This window comes from Palaemon carinicauda, chromosome 31 (genome assembly GCF_036898095.1).
Source record: "Palaemon carinicauda isolate YSFRI2023 chromosome 31, ASM3689809v2, whole genome shotgun sequence".
NCBI lineage: Eukaryota > Metazoa > Arthropoda > Malacostraca > Decapoda > Palaemonidae > Palaemon > Palaemon carinicauda.
Window position 1 is genome coordinate 35,511,959 of NC_090755.1, and position 21,502 is coordinate 35,533,460.

Genomic DNA, 21,502 nt, shown 5'->3' on the forward strand with positions numbered 1-21,502 from the left:
GAAACACCATTTCAGCATGGATTCGCAAGGTAATAGACCATGCGCTGAATCCAAACCCTCCTCCTTCACGTCGCCCCAAAGCTCATGATGATGTTATGGGCGTGGCTATGTCCCTGGCATTCAAGGGAACTTCTCAGTGATGCAGGGTTTTCATGCTGGGGTGTGGAAATGTCAGAACACTTTTACAACCCACTACCTTAAAAACGTGACCCACAGGAGGCTCGATACGTTTTCTATCGAGCCTCCGGTGGCTGCATAACAGCTGGTATAATACCTCAAGCTCCTTATTGGACAAGTAGCAGCAGAAGATTGAGGGCACTGTTATCTGGTTTTAGTCTGCTTGAAGGAAAAGGTTTGACTGGCTCTTATTCTTTTCTTTATCCTTCCCTCTTGGAGAAAGCAGCATCCTGGGTTCTCTGCATAAGCTGACCTCAAACCACTGCAGGTAAACCATGCTCCCTTGTGTACCTAGTATTAAGCTAATACTGTTGCATCCCCATACCCTGGATGTCGCGGATGTAGCTACATCCTTGGAATTCAAGAGGAACTTCTCAGTGACGCAGGTTTTTCAGGCTGGGGTATGGAAATGACAGAACACTTTTACATCCCACTACCTTAAAAACGTGACCAACAGGAGGCTCAATACGTTTTCTATCGGGCCTGTGGTGGCTGCACAACAGCTGGTATAATACCTCAAGCTCCTTATTGGACAAGTAGCAGAAGGTTGAGGGCACTGTTACCCAGTTTTAGTCTGCGTGAATGAAAAGGTTTGACTGGCTCTTAATCTTTTCTTATCCTCCCCTCTCTTGGGGAAAACAGCATCCTGGGTTCTCTGCATAAGCTGACTTCAAACCACTGCAGGTAAACCATGCTCCATTGTGTACCTAGTATTAAGCTAATACTGTTGCATCCTTATACCTTGCGAGGTGGTATTGGGAAAGTCTTGGTTACAACAGTTTTTCCTCTAAAAGACACGGAATAACTTTTACCTGGACAGTCACTTGTCTAAATATCTCAACACACAGGTTGCGTAGGCTGCAAACCTTGCGTAGCAAGGTTTTATCAAGGTGCAGGGACTCCTTATTTTGGGTACAAATATACTCAGATAAGGAGCCCCGGGTAAAGCCAGAGGCAAGTTGGCAGGTACGTCCACCCTTCCTAATGGGTGAGTCACCCTTAATACATAGCGTAGGTTTGTCTTCCAGTTACGGAACAAATGACAAATTCGTAGATAATTTGTATTTTTCCTAACGATAGAAATCATAGCCAATTATACAAACTTACCTGCCAGCCCTATCCCTCTTGAAGTCCTACCTCTAAGTGAAGTGAGCTAAATCACCGGTGTGTGAGCGGGAGGGGTAGCAAGCTCCCCCCCCCCTTCCCCCACTAACTAGCGGAATGGATAGTTAACCCTCGCTAAATTTTAATGGGTCATCATTTCAGCTTTGCTGAAAATAATACCCCTAATTAATAGCTAAAGGTTTGTATTGTTAGGAAAAATACAAATTACCTACGAATTTGTCATTCTTCCCCTTGGAGGTCAGCCTCGAAAGGGAAGAAGACCTAACTTCTTTCTCCTGCGGCTCGATATCCCCATCCTGACTACCTGACCGGCTTCCCCTGCTGATGGTCAAGTATGAGTTGCGGCCCGGTAACGCTGGGACAACCTTGTGCGGTGTTTCCTTCCATTGTCTCCCAATGTGGTTCGTCACTTGTGGCCCTCCTTGAGGTTGATGGGTCCTCCGTCAAAGGAGAAGGTACAGGAGGTCCTGCATTTGGGTGTGCTTGCACACTTGGGCGCTGAGTCGTCTTCTGCTCTCCCTAAAGTTCCCCCTGCTTCGGTGGGAGGACTAGAGCAGTTGAATACAAGCACTCCTTGGAGTGACTTGTCCAGGGACCCTCAGTTCTCGGGAACTAGCTTCGGTTTTGTTCCAGAGGTTGTTTAGTGAGTTAATCCCTCTCTGGGCTTGTCCGATGGGAGGAGAAACAATTTTGGCAACAAGAAGGTTCTCCTCCCAGTGTCGCGCAGTCTGACCTGAGGAAAGACGAAGCGACACAACCTTCTGAGAAGCAGCTCCCTCGTTCGCGAGGAGATGCGCCATCAGAAGGAGGAGTCGATCAATCTTCTCGTTTGCAAGAGGAGAGATCATCTCCGACCCTCTCTTCTGAGTGGAAGCTCACTCGTCCGCGAGGCGATGCGCCATCAGGAGAGAGAGGTGAGGATCGTTCCTTACAGTTGCGAGAGGAAAAATCTCCTGAGTGGTCTCCTTCACGAGGGTACCACCGAAAGTTATTGGACTCATCCATACCATGCTCCAGTCCAACGAAGCACAGCTTTCAGAGCAGGATGTCGAAGGAGGTAGGAGGTTTGCATCTGGCCCTTACCATGTCATTGTGCAAAACGCTCAGCTTTTCACGAGACCATCCTCTTACAAGATCGGTCAGGCAGGTAACTCCTCGGAGGTTTTACCAGTCTCACTGCAGCACAAGCGCTCAGCCCCCTGTCTTTCCTCAACTCTGACGGTATGTAAAGTGCCTTTCTCCTTCGAGAGGCCAGATGAGCAAGAGAGCTCCGATTCTTGACGTTCTCGAACAGGATCTTGTACTGTCGCCGAAGGCGGAGAAGCTTTATGCATCGTTGCGTGCCTTTCCTTTTAGCGAGAAGGCTAGGAGAGCTTATCAGCTGGAAGCAAGGAAACCTGATTCTTATCAAATGAACAAAGTTCCTACGAGCTCGAGTGATCGCTATCGTAGGGTTGAGGAGAGGGTGGAAGTGAGTGAGTGAGCGTGCTGGCTCGCCTCGCCAACCAACTTCTCGTCAAGGTGGTTAACCTCGCAGTTGTTCACCACATGAGTGCTCACCTGGGAGATGGTTGAGGCATTCTCCCCATCCCTCCCCCCACCTCTGCCGGTGTGATCAGAACCATTTAATTGCAGGGAGACTGAACCATTAGGTAACTTCAAGGTCGGTTAGGGAAAGAGAGTTTGCTTCTCCTCCAAGGTCAGAATCCTCTAACTTTTGCCCGGTCTCTCGCTTGGACAGCTGGTAGCCAGTTAGGATCGACAACCAGGAAGATCCTTCATCTCAACAGAAGGATACCCTTCTCCGAGCTGGTTCCGGGGGTGCTAAACCAACGAAATCAATTAGGGGAGAGGAATCCTTTCTTTTGGACAAATATCAGGTTTAACCAAAAGAGAGGAAAGACACGAAGACTCTACCTTAAAACTGGCGGTGTATGGATGGATGTTTGATTCGAGGGGAAGAGTCTTTTGTCTCAGCCACTAACATAAGATCTGAGCATAGTGGCCTTTCCCCCAGAGCATACTCGGCTTCCAAAAGGATTTCTGTTGACGACACTTACCCTCCAAGCTACTATGGATGTTAGCTCGGGAGAGGAAGAACCTTTCGATGGAGGTTCCTGTTTCTGCCAGCCCGAATTTACACCTTCAGAGTAGAAAGATTCAGACAGAATCTTTCTAAAGGTTCTGGCTTGCATCAGGAATGTTAACAACCTGGAAGAACCTGATGACATCCCGACTGAGGGCAAGGATATAGTCCTGGACCAGTTGTCCGGTGCTCCTAAACCCTCCAGACCCAAGGTAGCCTTACCTTGGGGAAGGGGAGTTAAGGCATCAAAGAAGAGAGCTTAAGCCCAAGTAGGTGGCATCTATCACTCTCTTCATTTGGTGGACTCCTCTAGGTTCCTTCCTCCTCCTTATATAAGGCAGAGGAAGTACTATGAGGTAGTAGGAGACGATCCTTTCCCCTTACCATTGGACCCAGTGATTGTATCGTTGACCCAGACGCCTTTGGAGAAACTGACAACTCTTCCTGTTCAGTTTTCTGCGGCAGACACTGCTAACATGGAGCAGGTTGCAAAGTGTGCTCTACAACCAGCTTCATGGCTGGATTATTGGTTGGGCACGATTGGCTCTCTCATCAAGAACGAGGACTTCTCCACTCCTAAGAGGAGGGAGACTCTGTTCTCTTTCCTTCTCTCTGGTGCGAGAACACTCAAATTCTTGACGGAGAACTTGTAAACCATTGGGTTATTTGGATCATTAGGCGAGACGATGCAGTTATCTTGAGATTCCAGAGGCAGGTACCGAAGAGAGAGGCAATGAGGCTGTGCAGCGCTCCAATGGACGGACCTGCCTTGTTGATGGGGAAGCCTTTGAGAACGTAGCGGACCGATGGAGAAGGTTGAGCCAAGACACTCCTCCAGCGGGTTGTCTCCTCTCGCTCCATCCTGTAGGCTCCTCCAAGGCAGAGACAACAGTCTCCCAAACCTCAGACTGACCAGAAGCAGAAAACCCCAAGAAGAAAGACGCAAAGCCTTCCTTTCGTCCCATAGGACGTAAAGGTATAGACAAGAAATCCAGGCGAGGACAACCATGCTAGGGAGGGCAATCACTCAACCAGTCCACCGGTGGGGGGAAGCCTTATGAGCAGATAGCAGAGGTGGATGAAATACGGAGCCGACCCTTGGTCGACTTCCTTATTAAGAAAGGGATATGTTGTTCCTTTCATCGATTTTTCCCCCTCTACTGACTCTTAAGTCCAACTGTGACGAGGTCATATGCCAAGGGATCGGTAAAGGACCAGGCCCTACGGGCCAAAGTCAGGACCATGCTAGAGAAGGGCGCTCTCCAGGAGGTCTCAGGAGGATCCACAGGCTTTTACAGTCACTTATTTCTTGTAGAAAAGGCGTCTGGAGGCTGGAGGCCTGTAATAGACCTCTCAGCCCTGAATGAGTTTGTCCTACAAACTCCATTCAAAATGAAGACTGCACAAATGGTCAGACAGGTTGTTAGACCGAACGACTGCATGATCTCATTAGACCTAAAAGATGCATACTTCCAGATCCCAATACATCCGTCTTCAAGGAAGTACCTGCGCTTTACTATGGACGATCAGATATATCAATTCAAAATGCTGTGTTTTGACCTGTCCACAGCACCCCAGTTGTTCACAAGAATCTTGACTCTAGTATCCATGTGGGCACATTAGAACAGGATTCGTCTTCTTCGATATCAAGATGATTGGCTAGTTCTAGCAGACTCGAAGGAAACCCTTGTCCTCCATTGACAAAAACTTCTGGCCTTCTATCAGCCCAGATCCTGATAAATCGTGACCAGTCTCATCTGCAACAGGTCCAAGATATGGTATATCTAGGGATGAGAATCGAGACTACACTAGGCAACATCTTCCCACCCTTGGACAGTGTGAAGAGACTGAAAGAGGAAGCTCAGGACTTCCTTGTGAGAGTAGAACTGCCAGCACATTGATGGCAGAAGCTGTTAGGGCACCTAACTTCTTTTGAGAAGTTGGTTCCTCACAGCCGTCTCCACATTCGGTCACTTCAGTGGCAGCTGAAGACCCTTTGGTCTCAGCACACAGACCCACTGGACACACTAGTGCCGAGGGGAATCGAGCAAAAGAGAGACCTGAGCTGGTGGGTGTCAGACACCTACCTGCTGCTCAAGGGAATAGATCTCCTTTCTCCTCCCCCGGATATGGTGCTCTTCACGGATGCATCAAAAGAAGGGATGGGGGCTCATCTGTTCCACCTGACAGCATCCGGACTTTGGTCCAAATCCGAACGGTGGTGCCACATCAACCTCCTGGAAATGAAAGCCTTTTTTCTGACTCTCAATCATTTCAATCAGCTCTTTTCAGAACACCACGTAGTGCTGATGAGCGACAACACTACAGTGGTAACTCACATAAACACACAAGTGGGTACCTTTTCACAGCTCCCATGCCAACTTGCTGTAGAAATCCTCAGATGGATGGAAGACAACTTGATAACCTTAACAGCCCGCTTCATTCCCAGCAAAAAGAACGTGCTGGCGGACAATCTGAGCAGGAGGACTCAGATAGTTGGTACCGAATAGCCTTTAAATCAACAGATAACCAACAAAGTCTCGACTTCGTTGGGTTTGCCGATGATAGACCTGTTCACAATGTCTCTCAACCGGAAACTTTCTGTGTATTGCTCTCCAGTACCGGACCCACAGGCGTTCTGGCAGGACGCCTTCTAACATCCGTGGGACAACATGGACATCTATGCGTCCCCCCCCCCTGCGGCCTAGTAAGGAAGCTTCTGAACAAGGTTATGGCATCTCAAGACCTGATGATGACCCTAATAACTCTGTTATGGCAGCATGCAGAGTGGTTTCCGGACCTCCTGCATCTGCTCACAGAGACACCAAGGGAACTGCTCCAACTTCCCAATCTACTTGACAGCCACACATGAAGATTTTCCACCGAGCAGTGACATCGCTGTGGCTTCAGGCCTGAAGGTTATCCAGCAACTCCTCGAAAGAAGAGTTTTTATGCAGCCAGTTGCTAGACACATGTCGGGTTACCTCCGGGACTCATCAACTGGAATGTACCAGTGGAAGTGGTTAGTCTTTTGTGGTTGGTGTTGTGGGAGGAGTATCCATCCTCTCAGTGCCTCTATCCCAACTATAGCAGAGTTTTTCTTGTATCTCAGGGAGGAAAAACTCTATTCGGTTGCAACGGTAAAAGGCTTTCCCTCAGCCTTAAGCCTAGTCTTTGAACTGAACGTAGTGAACATTTCCTCCTCTAAGGAATTGTCCCTCCTATTTCGAAACTTTGAGCGATCTTGCCCTCAATCGGAAGTCAGGCCACCTCCGTGGAACTTTTTCAAAGTCCTACGTTTCCTGAAAGGAGTCCCTTACGAACTGCTGAGACAAGCCTCTGAAAAGGACTTGACTCTTAAGATGGCTTTCCTGTTAGCGCTGGCCTCGGCAAGTAGAGTCAGTGAGCTTCATGGCCTTTCCTATGATATCGCCCATTCAAGGGGATGGGGGCAAGTCTCTTTCAGTTTCGTTCCAGAGTTTGTAGCTAAGACTCAAAATCTAGCTGTAGCTGATCCTAGCTTTGGCTCCTTCTAGATTGAGAGTCTTCAGTCTGTAACAGACAATGAGGATCAGCTGTTACTATGCCCCGCAAGAGCGCTGGGGTTGTATCTTAAGAGAACGAGAAGAACCAGACCTCAGATCAATAGGCTCTTCGTGAGCATGGGCAAAACCATGAGGAGTCACAAAAAACTCATAGATCAGGTGGGTAATTGAAAGGGCCACGGCTCAGGATGTCACTCAACCAAATAGATGCCCCCGCACACACGATGTCAGAGGGGTCAGCACATCTCTGGCATTTAAGAAAAACCTCTCAGTACAGCATGTACTGCTCGCAGACAGATGGAAACGCTAAACTGTCCACTACAAGCAGGACATAACCCAAAGGAGCCTAGACACTTTATCAATTGGTCCTGTGGTGGGAGCTCAGGACGTAATATAACACCTCAGCTTTCTTAGGGGACAAGTAACAGAAGATTGAGGGCGGAAGATACCCGCTGGCTAAGTCTAGGATGAATGTGAGAGTGAGTGGCTACTTCTTACTTTCATCCTCCCCTCTCTCGGGGCTCAGCATCCGAGGGACTCCGTACAACTGACCTGGATTTTCTGCGGGTATCACAATTTGTTTGTTGCCCATCCCCAGTAGGGGGTTCACGATCCCGGCCTCCTAACAGCGGGGAGGCTGTTGATTTATGATTTTGAAATTATTTTTTTTAACCTTTCAATATCAATTACTTGTAAATTTTTTTTTTTTCCCTTCCAGCAATTAATTGCTCAGGCCGTCATCCAAAGAGGATAACGTGGCACAAGGATCCCTCAAGAGTCATACAGAACTAGAGGCCATCCCAGGACAGTTTCCAGCCAGTTGGACAGGACATCCACCCACCTAAAGGTGAGTGTGCTATATTAAAGAGCAGAAGTTTTGTATCCTGTGTCGGTACAAATGACAAATTTGGAGTAATTTATATTTTCCCTAGCATACAAACCTGTAGCTCTTTAATCACACTGGCCTTCCAGCACCAACCCCCAAAATCCTGTGGGAATTAAATAAAAAGAGATGGGTACTCACCAAGGCTGGTGGGAGCGGTGGGTAAACACACCCCCGCTACCCCCGCTACCCCCGCTAACTAGTGGTGGGTAGTTTAACCCTGTTTAACCTTCAGTTTCGACTAGTTTTCAGCTCCGTCGAAATAACAATGTTATATTAAAGAGCTACAGGTTTGTATGCTAGAGAAAATACAAATTACTCCCAAATTTGTCATATTAAGGGGACTGCCCACCATGGTGTTTTGACATAACAACTTTCAGAAATCAAAAATCGTTGTATTGTTTCTGTGTAGGCAGAAACATATCGTACATGCTCACCAGAAGTTTCAGCCAACTATTTTTACAAATAATGAAGGTATAGCTGGTCTTTAAATGATGACGTCATCTTTACTGCGTTGTCTGCATGACTGAGTTTGACAGAATCATCTTTGCTTGTTTATTTTTTTTCCATTTATATAGTGATTTTTTCACTTATATTTCAAAATCTTGCACGTCTGGCAGAGAAGGAAGGCATTGGTAGAGGGTAGGCGAATGCAACTACGATCTACGAGAAGAACTGCCAGAGTTTCCAAAGACATATAAAAGCTACATTGCATGTGTGTTTGTTTACTTGCAGTTCGTATATGCATTGTGTTTTCACAATGACCTCGTTAACTTTATAGCAAAGCCAATGTTACCTAAGGTCAAAGAAAGAGCAAAAAGTAAGCAGAGAGCAACAAAAAAGAGCCAAAAAGAGAGGGAAACATGAAAAAGAGTACAAAGCTGGAACATATATACTAACTAAAACTGTGGCAACAATGAGAGGCTGCTGGCAACTCATGACACCCGTACACCAAGTGCATTAGTAAACTTAGTGATTAGATACCTTGTTTTTGGAGCCTTCATGTAGGAATAGACAATATAAGTACAAAGTAAGGTCATCATAATAATGTTATATCAATTTTTCTAAGAAAAAGAGCGAAAATTTATAGCAAATCTTTGGGAGCTCATAACTCAAAAACATACTTATTCAAAATTAGATACATTTTTCTCATTTATTGTTTGATTTTTGAGAGAAAGATACAACTGAAAAGAGAAATAAAAATCCCACAATTTTGTGTACCAGAATTTTGATTTTCATCTTTCTCTTTTTTTTCATGATTATTCTACGTCTAGACGAAGAAAATATTTCATTAAAAAAAAGGAAAAAGGAAAATAAATAATCTAACACAGAATTACTGTATTCGATTTATGAAGAAGTTTTGATGGTATGATTTTCAGTACAATTGGTGGCATATTAGTTGAGAAAAATGTACCTGAAGTTTTTTTTTATAAAAAAGGGATTTTGACGTAGGAAAAATCTATTTCTGGGCGAAGGACCTGTGCCGCCCAGTGAATAAGCTCCATTTAGCACTTATTCTTAGGTAATTTACTGCTAAATATACCAGAGAAAAAATGTAAAGGAGTGCTAGGTTAACTAGCTCGCTCACCTATTGGTGTCGGTATAAAATTGGGCGTATAGTCCAGAGGTCCCGCACTATTTAGATTTATCCACGACAGAAACCCCAATAGAGGAGAGCCGTTCAACCTCACTCGGTACTACTAACAATGCATCCGCTCAGAACCCAACTCCTTAGCACCCAAAGTTTGGGGACTCCAAGGGAGAGGAGCTGGGAGGGTTCACTGGGCGGCACAGGTCCTTCGCCCAGAAATAGATTTTTCCTACGTCAAAATCCCTTTTCTGGGCTCGAACCTGTGCCGCCCAGTGAATCTATACAAGAGAAAATGTCACCAAACTTGCAAATTAAAGGAAAAAACATAAGCGTAAGGGAAATACAGGATGCTTTTAATCAGAGATGAGTACCAAAAATGCCGTGAGTGATAATATATACAGATACTCAGGAGTATATAAAATTTACAAATATAATAACAGTATTCAGGTGCGAGACCAACGAATACAATAGGGTATAAATGAGGCAGGTAAGAGGGAGAGATAAAGAGTCAAGGCATTAACCTGTGAGTTACTTGGGAGTAACTACGCTCCCTGCGGTTACTGTAGAAAATTTTAGGGCTTCCAAATGTTTAAGGTAGTGTTTCTTGAACACTGACGGTGATTTCCACCCTGTATACCTGGAAAGGTCTGTAAAATTCATGTGGTGAAAGAAGTTCACCGAGGTAGCAACCGCCCTGATATCATGTGCAAGAGGAAAAGAGTCAGGGTTAGCTTGTTTAATAAAATACAAGATTTGTTGCCTGATCCCTTTAATAGTAATGGTACCGCCTTGTTCTCTAACGAATAGAGGCCCCGAGGAGTTATAGGAGGTCCGGGATAAATAAGACCTAAGAGTAGTAACAGGGCACAGAGACGGATCTTGCGTGAGGGGAATAATTTTCCAGGAAGACCATCTGTTTTGAGGGTCTTCGTTCTTAGCCAAAAAGAATTTGTTAGGAGAAAGAAGGACCTCTCCCGAAGGCAGGAAGTCAATATGACCCGGGTCTCTCGACAAGGCTGCCAATTCAGAAATTCTTGCCCCGGAAGCCAAGCTCACCAGGAAAAGTGTTTTCCTGAGAAGGGGAATGTAATCACAAGAACTGTTAATGGTATCAGAAGCCAATCTGAGTACGTCATTAAGGAACCAGGTCACCGGAGTAGGGCGAGTAACCGGTTTCAGTCTGGCACAAGCTTTCGGAATTGAAGCTAACAAAGAGTCGGTTAAGTCTATGTTAAAACCCACTAGGAAGATCTTTTTCAGAGCCGATTTAATAGTGGTGATAGTATTGGCTGCCAGACCTGATTCTAATAAAGATCTAAGAAAGTAACTGTAAGGTTCAAGTTCATACAGTTCACGTCTGAGTCTATTAAAAATTTTGCCAACTTTTTAACTGCAGAGTCATACTGGCAGATGGTGGAATCCCGTTTATCCGATTCTAGGAACAAGGTGTTTTGAGGATCAATATTGGCACCATGCATAGCCGCAAACTTCATAAAGTCCATAAAGTTAGGGCGCTCTGAATGTTTGAGAAAGCGTACACAACGCGTGTTTGTACTATCTGAGACAGAACCGGATTGGGTATCGGGTGAGGGTATAGTCTCAACTCTCGCAGGAGAGGATACCAGTTGCTCTTGGGCCAGTTGGGTGCGACCAAGGCTACTTGTCCCTTGAAGGATCTCAGTTTGTCTAGAACTTTCAGCAAAAGACTCACCGGGGGAAAGAGATAAATCTTTTCCCAGGTGTCCCAATTCTGTGACATGGCGTCTGTGGCGTAAGCCTGAGGGTCTAGATTGGGAGCCACATATACTCTCAATTTGTGGTTGGATTCCGTGGCGAAGAGGTCCACTTGGAGACCGGGAACCTGAGAGAGAATCCACCGAAATGACTTTAGATCGAGTGACCATTCCGATTCTAGAGGGGAGGTCCGGGACAGGGCGTCTGCCACTACATTCCGGACTCCCGCCAGGTGGACAGCTAAAAGATGCCAATGGTTCAAGGCTGCTAGGGAGAATATGGCTACTAGAACATGGTTCAGAGGCCCTGACTTTGACCCGCCTCTGTTGAGGCAGCGGACCACCACTTCGCTGTCGAGGACCAGACGAAGGTGTTGTTTCTTGGGAAGAGCAAGACGTTTCAGGGATAGAAGAACTGCCATGGCCTCTAGCACATTGATGTGAAATTGGTGGAACAAGGGAGTCCAAAGACCTTGAACTTTCTTGAGCTGAGAATAACCGCCCCAACCTGACAAGGATGCGTCCGTGTGAATGATTAATTTCGGAGGCGGAAATCGAAGAGGAACTGACTTTGACAGACTGTTTGCTCTTGTCCAAGGAAGAAGTCTTTCCCGTAGAATGGGAGGAAGGCGGACTTTCCTGTCCCGGAGCTTCCGGTTCACCCTCGGACGCCAGACACGATTGAAATCTTTCAATTTTTCCTTCAGAAGAAGATCCGTCACTGAGGCAAACTGAAGGGACTCCAGAATCCTCTCTTGGAGTCGTCTGGAACTTACTTTGTCTTTGAGAAAGCGTTTGGTGTTCCTTGCAATCTCTAACCTCTTGGGTCTGGGAAGACACAGAGTATGAGATATAAGATCCCATTGCAGGCCGAGCCATTGGAACTTCGATTTTGGAAGAAGACGGGACTTCTTGAAGTTGATCTGGAAGCCTAGAGATTGAAGATAATGGATGACTTTGTGAGTGGCTTTTAGGCAATTTTGGGAGGTGTCTGACCAAATGAGCCAGTCGTCCAGATAGGCTACTACTTGAATCCCTTGATTCCTGAGTTCCTGAACAGCGACTTCTGCTAACTTTGTGAAGATCCTTGGGGCGATGTTGAGCCCGAAAGGCATCACCTTGAAGGAGTAACTTTTGTCCCCTAAGCGAAAGCCTAGGTACGGACGGAAGTGTCTCGCTATCGGGACGTGATAATAGGCGTCTGTAAGATCGATAGAGGTGGTGACGGCCCCACGGGGAAGTAAGGTCCGCATTCGAAACTTGTCGCATTGAATGGACAAGTTGAGAAGGGATAGGTCTAGAATCACTCTTCTCTTGTCTGAATCCTTCTTCGGGACACTGAACAGCCGACCTTGAAACTTCAGGTGTTTCGTTTCTAGTACGGCGTTCTTTTGTAAAGGATCCTGGACAAATTCGACCAGATCCGGAGTGGAATGTTGACGAAATTTGTTCGGAGGAGGAGGTCCTTGAATCCAACTCCACCCCAGTCCCTTGGAGATGATACTGAATGGAAGTATATGGACGGAGCTTCTTCCTACCCCGGGCTTGGTAAATTGCAGGGTCAGATTTACGTTTAGGAGTCAAACCCCAACGGGCTTTAAGGCTCTGGTTGACTCTAGTGGCCTCCGCCAAGACTTCCTCTACAAGGTCCTCAGGGAAGAGGTTTGAACCCCAACAGGAGGACCGGATCAGCTTATTAGGTTCATGCCTAATAGTCGCCTCTGCCAGGACATGTTTGCGACACTTGCGTTTAGCAGTAGCGAAGTCATACAGGTCGTAGTATAATGACTGCAACGTAGCCTTGTTGAGAGATTTAAAAATACTCTCAGTATCGTAAGTCAAGGCTATCGACTCCGTGGAAGTGGCCAGGTTCAGAGTACGGCCAACGCGTAGGCGAGAATCATACTCCTGTTTAATGAGGGATTCCGGGAGACGGGGAAGCCGCTCATTAAACATTACCGAAGCACAGTCTGCTGCTAGCTTTCCAGAGGTAAATGTGGTATGGACGTTGTCCCAACACTCAATGCCTGAAGGAAGAAGGAGGGAGATTGGATCCACCTCTCGGATAGGAGGCAAGGGCTTCTCCTCCAGAGCATATTGGAAGGCAAGCTCTGCTACCTTATTGACACATGGAGTCACGGAGTTTTTGTCCATTAGGAACATTGTAAAAGAGCTCTTATAAGGCGTCAACATAGTGTTGGTGCAGCCGATGTCATTCAGGAATCTGGCCCACACAGATTGGGCCTGCTCTTTTGGGAAGATGACTGTTTCCTTGGGGACCTTGTCTAACCGAACCAAAGCTTCCTCGGTAAGCCTGGCATAACCATGAAATGGAAATGCCAGACCAGGAGGAAAGAATTCAAAGTCCTTTAGGGGACGAGTGCCAAGACCCTCCAAAGTTAACATTCCGTCTGAGAACGGGGAATGAAGAGCCATACGCCAAGGGTTGTTTTTGGCAAACTGCGGGAGCTTAGAGGCATCCGGGATGAGAGAGCTTTGGACCCGCTCCGGAGCACCTTGCTCTAATGCCCCAAGTCTCTGACCGATGTTAGAGAACATCGTGTCCATCTTAGACTGTATCTCTGATACAAACTTAGCCTGCATCTCCGACACGATGCGAAGCATGGCTGATTCGGAAAGGCCCGGGCTAGCAGCAGGTGTGGCGGAATGAACTCCCGGGTCGCGAGACTTAGAGGAGGAGCCAGAAGCCTTAGATGACAGGTTTGTATTCTGTTTAGAACCATGAGAAGCCTTATGAGGCTTATGAACTTTAGGTAAGGTTCTAGACTTATTCTTGGGGGGAACCGGGTGTAATCGTTGGGACGAATCACGGTCCCCAAAAAAACCATGGAAGGAAGAGCGATCAGAAGAAGAAGAAAGAGAGGGGCTGAGGATAGGAATCTCAGCGCCAGAAACACCTGCCTCACTTACCACCCTACCTGTATCTGGATCATCCAATAACATGGGTTCCACGTCCAGGTTCATGGAGGCAACATTGTCTTCTAGATCTCCGGGGACGTTCGACGGATCCTGCTCTGGATCAATAAACCCCGCTATGGTGGCATCAATGTGGGCAACGATGGGAGCTGCAACATGCCTAGCCACAGCGGCTGAAGACTTGGCGTTGGGGTAAATCAGGGAACAGTAGTCCTCGGAGAGGACGTACGGCCGCTTGGACTTCACGTTCCGGGCAAAACCACCAACCCACACTTTCAGTGTGGCCCGAGCAGCAGACTTTTGCTCCGGGGATGCCTGAAATAATAGTGGGAATTATAAAAGGGCAGACTCCCAGTGGTCCTTCAAGACCATAGATATCTTACTAAATAGTGTATGTATGCCAAAAAAGGTAAGATAAATAAGAAGGCAACATAGCCAACGGGACTCACCGAGTCAGATCCAAGGGTGGTAACGAGGTCAAAACAGACCACACAGTTATCCGGGTGCCATACCACGACGTCCTCCAGCTGCACACCGCAGAGGGCGTGAGACCGACAGATAGTATGGCCGCAGGGCTGATGTAGAACAGCTGCACAGGCTGTCGTCTGACAATGCACCATCTATAAAAAGAATAGTATATGAGAAACTGTAATTCTCTTAAGTAGGGGCGGGTCCGGAGGACCCGGCCTAAACATAAGTCTAGCTTAAGACTAAAGTAAATAGTATAAGAGAAACTGTAATTCTCTTAAGTAGGGGCGGGTCCGGAGGACCCGGCCTAAACCTAAGTCTAGCTTAGGACTAAAGTGAATAGTATATGAGAAACTGTAATTCTCTTAAGTAGGGGCGGGTCCGGAGGACCCGGCCTAAACCTAAGTCTAGCTTAAGACTAAAGTGAATAGTATATGAGAAACTGTAATTTTCTTAAGTAGGGGCGGGTCCGGAGGACCCGGCCTAAACATAAGTCTAGCTTAAGACTAAAGTAAATAGTATATGAGAAACTGTAATTCTCTTAAGTAGGGGCGGGTCCGGAGGACCCGGGCCTAACATAAGCCTAACACAAGATTAGGGCTTAACTGTACTATTCTTAAGTAGGGGCGGGCCCGGAGGACCCGGCCTAAACATAAGTCTAGCTTAAGACTAAAGTAAATAGTATATGAGAAACTGTAATTCTCTTAAGTAGGGGCGGGTCCGGAGGACCCGGCCTAAACATAAGTCTAGCTTAAGACTAAAGTAAATAGTATATGAGAAACTGTAATTCTCTTAAGTAGGGGTGGGTCCGGAGGACCCGGGCCTAACATAAGCCTAACACAAGATTAGGGCTTAACTGTACTATTCTTAAGTAGGGGCGGGTCCGGAGGACCCGGCCTAAACAAAAGTCTAGCTTAGACTAAAGTATAGCCATCCATTCCGGTCGAGCCGGGAGTATAAAAAAGGATGCAACAACAAAAATTTAAGACACAGGGTGTCTGATTTCCCGGGGCGAGGCTAAGACCCGGGCCGGGAAATAAAAGTATCCAAAACCAATTCGTATAGGAACTCCGGGGTAGTGATCTGTCATATAATCATCATAGGAACTGTTATAAATTAAATAGGGGGGCGGAACTGTAGATAAGAACCGCCAACGGAACCCAGAGGGTTTCATAAAACATAAACCAGTGTGATAAGTGAATATAAAATAGGGTGCACCGGGATCCAACTCTGTTGACCGGTGGCCAACCAGACTAGACAGAGACGAACCCGCCGGGCCACCCGGAGGACAAAGTCCATAAACACTGAACTACCCCCTCTAAAAGGAGGGAAGGCAACGGTCCCTTAGTGGAGGGGGGAGAAGCCTAGTCGCCCACCTAGCTAGAGGGGGAGCGTGGGGGAGGATCACGTGATACGAGGCAGCAGGGCTACCAACTGACGATCCCCAACCAGACAGATCAAACGGAGTAATGGCACAAATATTCATTATAATAATAATAGCGTTAAAAATTATATGAATAAACACATAGAAAATTTTTGGGCAAGGTATGCAACATAATAATTAAATCACAAAAGACACACCTGACGTAAATGATATCGGCCCTAAAATTGAACCACGAGGATTCTAAACGCTAAATAATGAATATTCACAATAACAAATAATATTTGATAATAAAAATAATACACATAGTAACACCGCAAGTGAAACTTAAAAGCTCTCAAAAACAGGAGTACCAACTGTAGTGAAATCAAGCAAGATCGAAATGAACGAAGAGAATAAACTCCTATAAAATAAATATTAAACGATCTAGGTTGCTCAAAACACAGTAAAACCCTGCTTGGTACTTAACTTAGACGGTGTCTCCTGGGAAACCGGTGAAGAAGCCATAAATCAATGGAAAATAAACCAAAATCGAGAGCACAACAAAAATGCGGGTTACTATACTCGTCGTGCTAAAAGGAGTTGGGTTCTGAGCGGATGCATTGTTAGTAGTACCGAGTGAGGTTGAATGGCTCTCCTCTATTGGGGTTTCTGTCGTGGATAAATCTAAATAGTGCGGGACCTCTGGACTATACGCCCAATTTTATACCGACACCAATAGGTGAGCGAGCTAGTTAACCTAGCACTCCTTTACATTTTTTCTCTGGTATATTTAGCAGTAAATTACCTAAGAATAAGTGCTAAATGGAGCTTATTCACTGGGCGGCACAGGTTCGAGCCCAGAAATTACAATTTTTGCTAATAAATAAAAGTTTTTGATCAAATGACTTGAAATTTTTATATGATGAAGGTACAGTATTATATGTCTAAAACATATATAGAATTTGTGTATTTTCAATCATTAGAAAAAAAAATGGCAAACATGGCAGACGGTCTCCTTAAGAAAGGTTTTAATATCCGTCGAGTTCATATCATATGTCTAGTGAAGTCATATTTGTGGAAGAAATAGGCTATCAATTGATATTGATATTCACATTATCAAAATATCAAGTAACAATACAAGTATTTCATGGGTCTTTATCGGTTGTTATGAGTACCACTTAGCTTAAGGGGACTGTCCGCCATGGTGTTTTGATATACTGTACCAACTGTCAGAAATTGAAACTTGTTTTATTGCTTCTATGTATGCAGAAACATATTGTACTTGCTCTCCAGAAGTTTCAGCTAACTATTTTTACAAATAAGGAAGATATAGTAGTTTTTAAATGATGACGTCATCCTTACTGCATTGTCTGCATGACTGAGTTTGACAGAATAGTCTTTGTGTGTTTATTTTTGCATATATATAGCGATTTTTTCACTCATGTTTCGAAATCTTGTACGTCTGGCAGAAATGGAAGGCATTGGTAGAGGGTAAGTGAACGAAATCTGCGTCCTACGAGAACAGCAGCCAGAGATTCCAAAGACGTACAGAAGTTATAATGCTCGTGTTAGTTTACTTGCAGTTCGTATGTACATTGTGTTTTCACAACGTCTTTGGGAACTTTATAGCAAGGCCAATGTTACCTGAGGTCATAGAAAGAACAAATAGTCAATTATATTTTTCAAATAATGAAGATATAACGGTCTTTAAATGATGACGTCATCCTTACTGCGTCGTCTGCATGACTGAGTTTGACAAAGTCGTCTTTGTGTTTATTTTGCATCTCTCTCTCTCTCTCTTTCTCTCTCTCTCTCTCTCTCTCTCTCTCTCTCTCTCTCTCTCTCTCTCTCTCTCTCTCTCTCTCTCTCTCTCTCTATTTGGACTGCCATCTATATCAACCAAATGCTATCACTTCAAAGTTAAATTCTCTCAGTATAAAATGATTCTCTCTCTCTCTCTCTCTCTCTCTCTCTCTCTCTCTCTCTCTCTCTCTCTCTCTCTCTCTCTCTCTCTCTCTCTCTCTCTTTAAACTGCCATCTATATCAACCAAATTCTATCACTTCAAAGTTAAATTCTCTCAGTATCAAATGATTCATGATCTCTCTCTCTCTCTCTCTCTCTCTCTCTCTCTCTCTCTCTCTCTCGTACATCTGGCAGAAATGAAAGGCATTGGTAGGTGAATGAAATGTACGTCCTATGAGAGCAGCAGCTAGAGTTTCCAAAGACGTGTAGAAGTTAAAATGCATGTGTTTGTTTACTTGCAGTTCGTATGTACATTGTGTTTCCACAACGTCCTCAGGAATCATAGCAAGGCCAATGTTACCTAAGGTTATAGAAAGAACAAAAAGTAAGCAGAGAACAAGAAAAAAGAACCAAGAAGAGAGGGAAACATGAATAAGAGTACAAAGCTGAAACATGCTAACTAAAACACTGGCAACAATAAGAAGTAAACTTATGGTTTAAATAACTCGTTTAGGGTGCATTAATGTAGGAATAAACAATAAAGGTCATCATAATAATGTTATCTTAATTTCTTTAAGAAAAGAAGCGAAAATTTGATGCAAATCTTTGGGAGCTCATAACTCAAAAACATACTTATTCACACTTAGGTACATTTTTCTCACTTATTTATTGTGGGATTTGAGAGTGGGAAAGATATCATTGAAAAGAGGAATAAGAATCCCATAATTTTGTGAGACGGAATTTTGATTTTCTTTTTACTTTCTTTTTCGCGATTATTTTGCGTCTAAACGAGGAAAAAAAATAAAAATTCATAAAAAATAAAAAAGGAAAATCAAAGTTCCATCGCACAAATTTTTTCAGTTTATAAAGTAGTTTTTATGGTATAAGATTCAATACAATTGGTGTCATATTGGTGGGGAAAAATGTACAGTACCTAATTTTATTTTTTAATCAGGATTTTTTCTAATAAATCAAAGAGTTTTTTATCAAATGACTTGAAATTTTTATATGAGGAAGGTATTATATATGTCTAAAATATATAGAAATGGTGTATTTTGGATCATTAAAAAAAGAAATATAGCAGGCATGCGGATAGTCCCCTTAAAGTTAACTACGCTACTTTTATTTCATCTCTGATAGTAAATCAGCAAGAATTTTATTTCAAAGAGGAAAAAACGATTTCACCATCTTCCTAACATAAGAAAGAAGAAAATTTGCTCTATTAAGAGAGAGAGAGAGAGAGAGAGAGAGAGAGAGAGAGAGAGAGAGAGAGAGAGAGAGAGAGAGAGAGAGAGAGAATCTTTGTTTATGAGTAAATTATGATAAATAACTTGGCTTTCATTTATTGATATCCAAAAAAAGGAACATAAAATTCATAATAATCAGGATTTATCAATAATGTCTTTGTAAAAATACAAAGAAAAACTTTGAACGCCCTCTGACAGTTCTACATTGTTTTTTTTTTTTTTTTTTTTTTCGTTTTCAGCAAGAATTTTATCATTTCAGCATGTTGCTAACATAAGAAAGAAGAAAATCTGCTCTATTTAGAGTTCAGAAGAGGGTTATATCGGTAGTGCAGTGAGAGAGAGAGAGAGAGAGAGAGAGAGAGAGAGAGAGAGAGAGAGTGTTGTGGATAGAGGAGCAGCTGCCTTGCCTCACAGGAGCCAAAAGAAGCAAGATATTGAGCAAAAGGATCTTCATTTATGATTAAATTATGATAAATAACTTTGTTTTCTTTCATTAATACTAAAAAAAGAACATAAAATTCATAATAATCATGATTTATTAGTATTGCCTTTGTAAAAATACAAAGAAAAACTTTGAATGCCCATATCTCAAAACTATACTTATTGACCTTCAAATTCAATAGTCTCTCTTAGTTTCAAGATATAGCATTGAAATTTAGTATATAACTTAAAAATACATTATAAAACAATGAAATTAAGCCATTTTTTCCAATTTTTGTTTAACTTTTTTCCCATGATTTTTAGGTTTATTTTCTTACCATAATGAAAAAATCCATATATGGCAAAAATATTACTTCTAGAAAAAAAAACTGACTATTATTGGAGGTCTATATCAGGTCTATATAGGATAGTAAGCCAAAATCTTAGTAATAATTAAGTAATAATTATCAAGGGATGAGATACAATTTAGAAAAAAACTAATTTTCATGATAAATCACCCTGGCGTTGCAAAACCGAAGGTCTGAGGCAAAAATCCTATGCAGTTTGGAGATGTCCTAAGTCACCTTATTAAGTGGTATTAATGTCAAAGTCCTGTCATTAAAAATCAACATTAGCCGGCCAGCCCCCTTAATGTGGTGTTTGTGTAGGGTTTGGAACGAATTAGGCGATTAACATGTAAAATGTGCCCCATAATAGGAAATTTTCACGAAACAAAAGCCATTCTGGAAGTAATTAATTTTTTATCTTGAAGCATTACTGTATGTTTAATAGCATTTGCCAGTTACCTAAAGTAGGTTAGATAGAGTAATTAATTTTAAGTAGTGGATATCCTTTGATAAGACAAAATAAGTCCACAAACTAGTGGTAGTAGGCCAGACCGTAACTGTGTCTTTAGACGTGTCATCACTAGTCCACATCTGAAGCCAAAGGAGTACAAAGTCATCCTCCCAATTCCAGATAGAGGAGGTGATGTTAATTTTGGCAGGATGTATCAGCATATGTGGGTTTTGTGATAAAGGTAAAGAACAGGTATTTAATTCAGCGGTGAAACAGTGTGTGAGATGCAGTTATTCCACTATTTTGATCATGTAGATAAAGTGGTAGTATACTTGATAAAGTAGTTCCTCACTGGGTTACCAGAACTCAAGGTAGTCTGTGGTTCCAGATTTGTTAACAAGCCCATGCACTGTGTGACATAGGAATTATACTTTTTAGGTGATCTTGTACCACTTTCCTTCTGTTAAAGAAATTAAGGGTTTGCAGTCTGTTAGGTTGGATAGTTACTGGTTTTCAAGGCGAGATTTTCTTTAAACGTTACCAAACATAGAGATACGAATCAGGTCTGGACAATGTCTTCTGGACATCAAAGCACCCATATTCTCTTGATGGTTTTTGTTATTTAAAGAATGTAAGAATTCAGAGAAATACAATAAAGACAGGATCTAAGGATACTTTTAAATGACTTTCATGATGAGATATTTTAGCTGTCTTTTAATATTTTGAATTGTTTTGCAGATGTATACTTCACTGTTTGAAGAAAAAATGAATATTGTTTCTGATGATGAAATTGCAGCTAATGACATGGAAGTCCAAGTAGTAAAGGAAGAAATTCAAGCAATAGTTGGTAAGTTCCTTGTAGTTTCACTTTGAAAGAAAGGTGGTGACTGCACCCTTTTATGTTTTTGTTGGGCACAATGTTTGTCAGACTATGTAATTGATGGTCATAATTGAAAATTGCCAATTTTTAACTTCAAGAGACAGACAATTTAATGAACAAAATTAGATGCTATTTATGTTACAACAAATCCATTACTTTCACATAGCTCGTGTGTATGTCAGCACAAATTCCAGATTAATACTTTCTCGGAAATAGCAGCTTAGAAAAGCTGTCAAAGTCAAGTTTGATACCTGTGTGATAGATTGCAGAGGCTTCCAAAACTGAA

At 43.5% G+C, this 21,502-nt stretch overlaps 1 protein-coding gene across 1 annotated transcript in view; it reads left to right on the forward strand.

The window, feature by feature from the left end:
* Positions 1-21,209, forward strand: part of LOC137624665 (uncharacterized) — a 239,904-nt gene extending 218,695 nt beyond the window's left edge. The window contains exon 3 of the mRNA XM_068355624.1: positions 21,075-21,209. Within this exon, the coding sequence (XP_068211725.1) occupies positions 21,075-21,209 (135 nt within the window). The remainder of the gene's footprint in view (positions 1-21,074) is intronic.
* The last annotated feature ends 293 nt before the right edge of the window (positions 21,210-21,502 follow it).